This window comes from Lucilia cuprina, chromosome 5 (assembly GCF_022045245.1).
Source record: "Lucilia cuprina isolate Lc7/37 chromosome 5, ASM2204524v1, whole genome shotgun sequence".
NCBI classification, from domain to species: Eukaryota; Metazoa; Arthropoda; class Insecta; order Diptera; family Calliphoridae; genus Lucilia; species Lucilia cuprina.
This window is the reverse complement of record NC_060953.1, coordinates 8,465,920-8,468,720: the sequence shown is the minus strand read 5'-3', so window position 1 is coordinate 8,468,720 and position 2,801 is coordinate 8,465,920. Positions and strand designations below refer to the sequence as shown.

General features: G+C 26.9%; 1 protein-coding gene across 1 annotated transcript in view; it reads left to right on the top strand.

Moving 5' to 3' along the window:
* Positions 1–986, top strand: part of LOC111687197 — a 91,955-nt gene extending 90,969 nt beyond the window's left edge. Inside the window, exon 5 of the mRNA XM_046951448.1 lies at positions 969–986. Within this exon, the coding sequence (XP_046807404.1) occupies positions 969–986 (18 nt within the window). The remainder of the gene's footprint in view (positions 1–968) is intronic.
* Positions 987–2,801: the final 1,815 nt, after the last annotated feature.

Genomic DNA, 2,801 nt, shown 5'->3' with positions numbered 1-2,801 from the left:
TTGACTATAGAGTAGTCTATAGTCTTGACTATAGATTAGTCTATAGTCTTGACTATAGAGTAGTTTATAGTCTTGACTATAGAGTAGTTTATAGTCTTGATTATAGAGTAGTTTATAGTCTTGACTATAGAGTAGTCTATAGTCTTGATTATAGACTAGTCTATAGTCTTGACTATAGAGTAGTCTATAGTATTGACTATAGAGTAGTCTATAGTCTTGACTATAGAGTAGCCTATAGCCTTGACTATAGAATAGTCTATAGCCTTGACTATAAAGTATTCTATAGTCTTGACTATAGAGTAGCCTATACTCTTGACTATAGAGTAGTCTATAGTCATGACTATAAAGTAGTCTATAATCTTTACTATAGAATAGTCCATAGTCTTGACTATATACAGAACAGTCTATAGTTTTGATTATAGAATCGTCTGTAGTCTTGACTATAGAGTAGTCTATAGCCATGACTATAGAGTAGTCTATAATCTTTACTATGGAATAGTCTATAGTCTTGACTATATACAGAACAGTCTATAGTTTTGATTATAGAATCGTCTATAGTCTTGACTATAGAGTAGTCTATAGCCTTGACTATACAGTATTTTAGCCATAGTTATTTGCAGTTTATATTAATATGCAACAGTGCAACATGGTGTCTATTTTTCAATATTTGTGTGGCATTTACATTGATTCACTTGCAGCCATGTAAAACAGAGAAATAAATCCTTTTTTTGAAATATTTATTTTTCCAACATGTTTATCACGTTCAACAAGATTGGATTTGTAAAGTTGAGTTTATAACCCCCGCTACAGTGGGAAGCAAATACAAAAAAAAATATATTATTAATATAAAATTTAAGAAATTTATTTGAGATTTAGACAACAATTAGAAATATTTGAAATTAAAAAAAATGTCCTTATAAATATAATTTTTAAAAAATTTTTATAATTATTTTCTTTTTTTGTTTCAGATAAATTCCCAAAGGTAAGGTAAGTGTTCAACATAATTTTTTTATAATTTTTTTTAATTAATAGATTTTTTTTGGTTTTAAGTGAAGTCACTGTTCTTTTATATATTTCGCTTAAAAAACCCAAGAGTTTATTGAATTGTCTCTTAAAATCAAACATGTTTATTACAATTTCTATTGATTTTTTTGTCTATTTTTTAAAAAAACACAAATTATTTTTGTTCACTCTTTTTCGTTGTTCTCTTGTTAATATTTGCTTAATTATAAAGCATTTAATTATTGTTGCAATAAACCGTTATACTTAAAGGAATAAGAGTAAATACTCTTTAAAATTTAAGTGATTTTTTTAAGATAAATTTCCCTAAAGTTTTTTTAGCAATTTTTATGAGATTTTAAGTTTTTTTATTCTGATTTTTATTGTTTTAGTTTGAAAATTTTTAAAACTTTATAATTTTTTTTTGACAATCACTTGAAATATTTACCATTTTGTTTTGAACTACATATTCGGTTCATTTTACTGATTTCTTAGGACAGATTTAAAAAAATTACATTTTCCCTTAAATTTTATTATATTTTTAAATTTATTTTTAATTTACTTTTCCAATTTTAATTTAACAATTTATATATATAATTTCCACATAATCCAAAAACTTAAGGGCTGCTGGCAAGCAGCTACCGAAAGACACTGATCTTAGGTTTTTTTCTATTTTCTTCTCCCACGATATTTAAAGGCAAATGTCATTAACAAAGTAAAATGTGAAAAAGTAAGAAAGTATAGTCAGGCATAGTCGACTATATGATACATTACATGAACAGAACATAGAACATGATAATGAACCCAAAACTCCTATATCGGCCATAGGGAGTGTATGTGCCAATTTTCAGATTATCTTAAAAATTGTAACGTGTAGCATGAGCACAAGCTTTACATGACACATAGACGGACGGACACACGGCATAGCTAAATAGACTCAAAAAAGATTCTGAGACGATTGTATTACTTTAGGACCTAAATTTTTGGGTGTTACAAACAACAGCACAAACACATTATACTTCCTGCAATAGTGGTGTAGGTTGTACAAATTGTCAAAAAGGCTAATTGTTGCCAGATTGTAAAATTAAAATGTTGTGTGAGATAAAGCAAAAGTTAATTAATTAGGTGGTTAGGTTATTAGCTAGTTAGTTAGTTATTTAGTTAGTAATTTAGTTAGTTAGTTAGTTAGTTAGTTAGTTAGTTTGTAGAGTAGTCGGTAGTCTTGACAATAGAGTAGTCAGTAGTCTTGACTATGGAATAGTTTATATTCTTGACTATAGAATAGTTTCTAGTCTTGACTAGTTAGTTATTTAGTTATTAAGTTATTTAGTTAGTTTGTTAGTTAGTTAGTGGTGTAGGGTGTACAAATTGTCAAAAAGGCTAATTGTTGCCAGATTGTAAAAGTAAAATGTTGTGTGAGATAAAGCAAAAGTTGATTAATTAGTTAGTTAGTTAGTTAGTTAGTTAGTTAGTTAGTTAGTTAGTTAGTTAGTTAGTTAGTTAGTTAGTTAGTTAGTTAGTTAGTTAGTTAGTTAGTTAGTTAGTTAGTTAGTTAGTTAGTTAGTTAGTTAGTTAGTTAGTTAGTTAGTTAGTTAGTTAGTTAGTTATTTAGTTAGTTAGTTAGTAAGTTAGTTAGTTATTTAGTTAGTTAGTTAGTTAGTTAGTTAGTTAGTTAGTTAGTTAGTTAGTTAGACAGTTAGATAGTTAGTTAGTTAGTTAGTTAGTTAGTTAGTTAGTTAGTTAGTTAGTTAGTTAGTTAGTTAGTTAGTTAGTTAGTTAGTTAGTTAGTTAGTTAGTTAGTT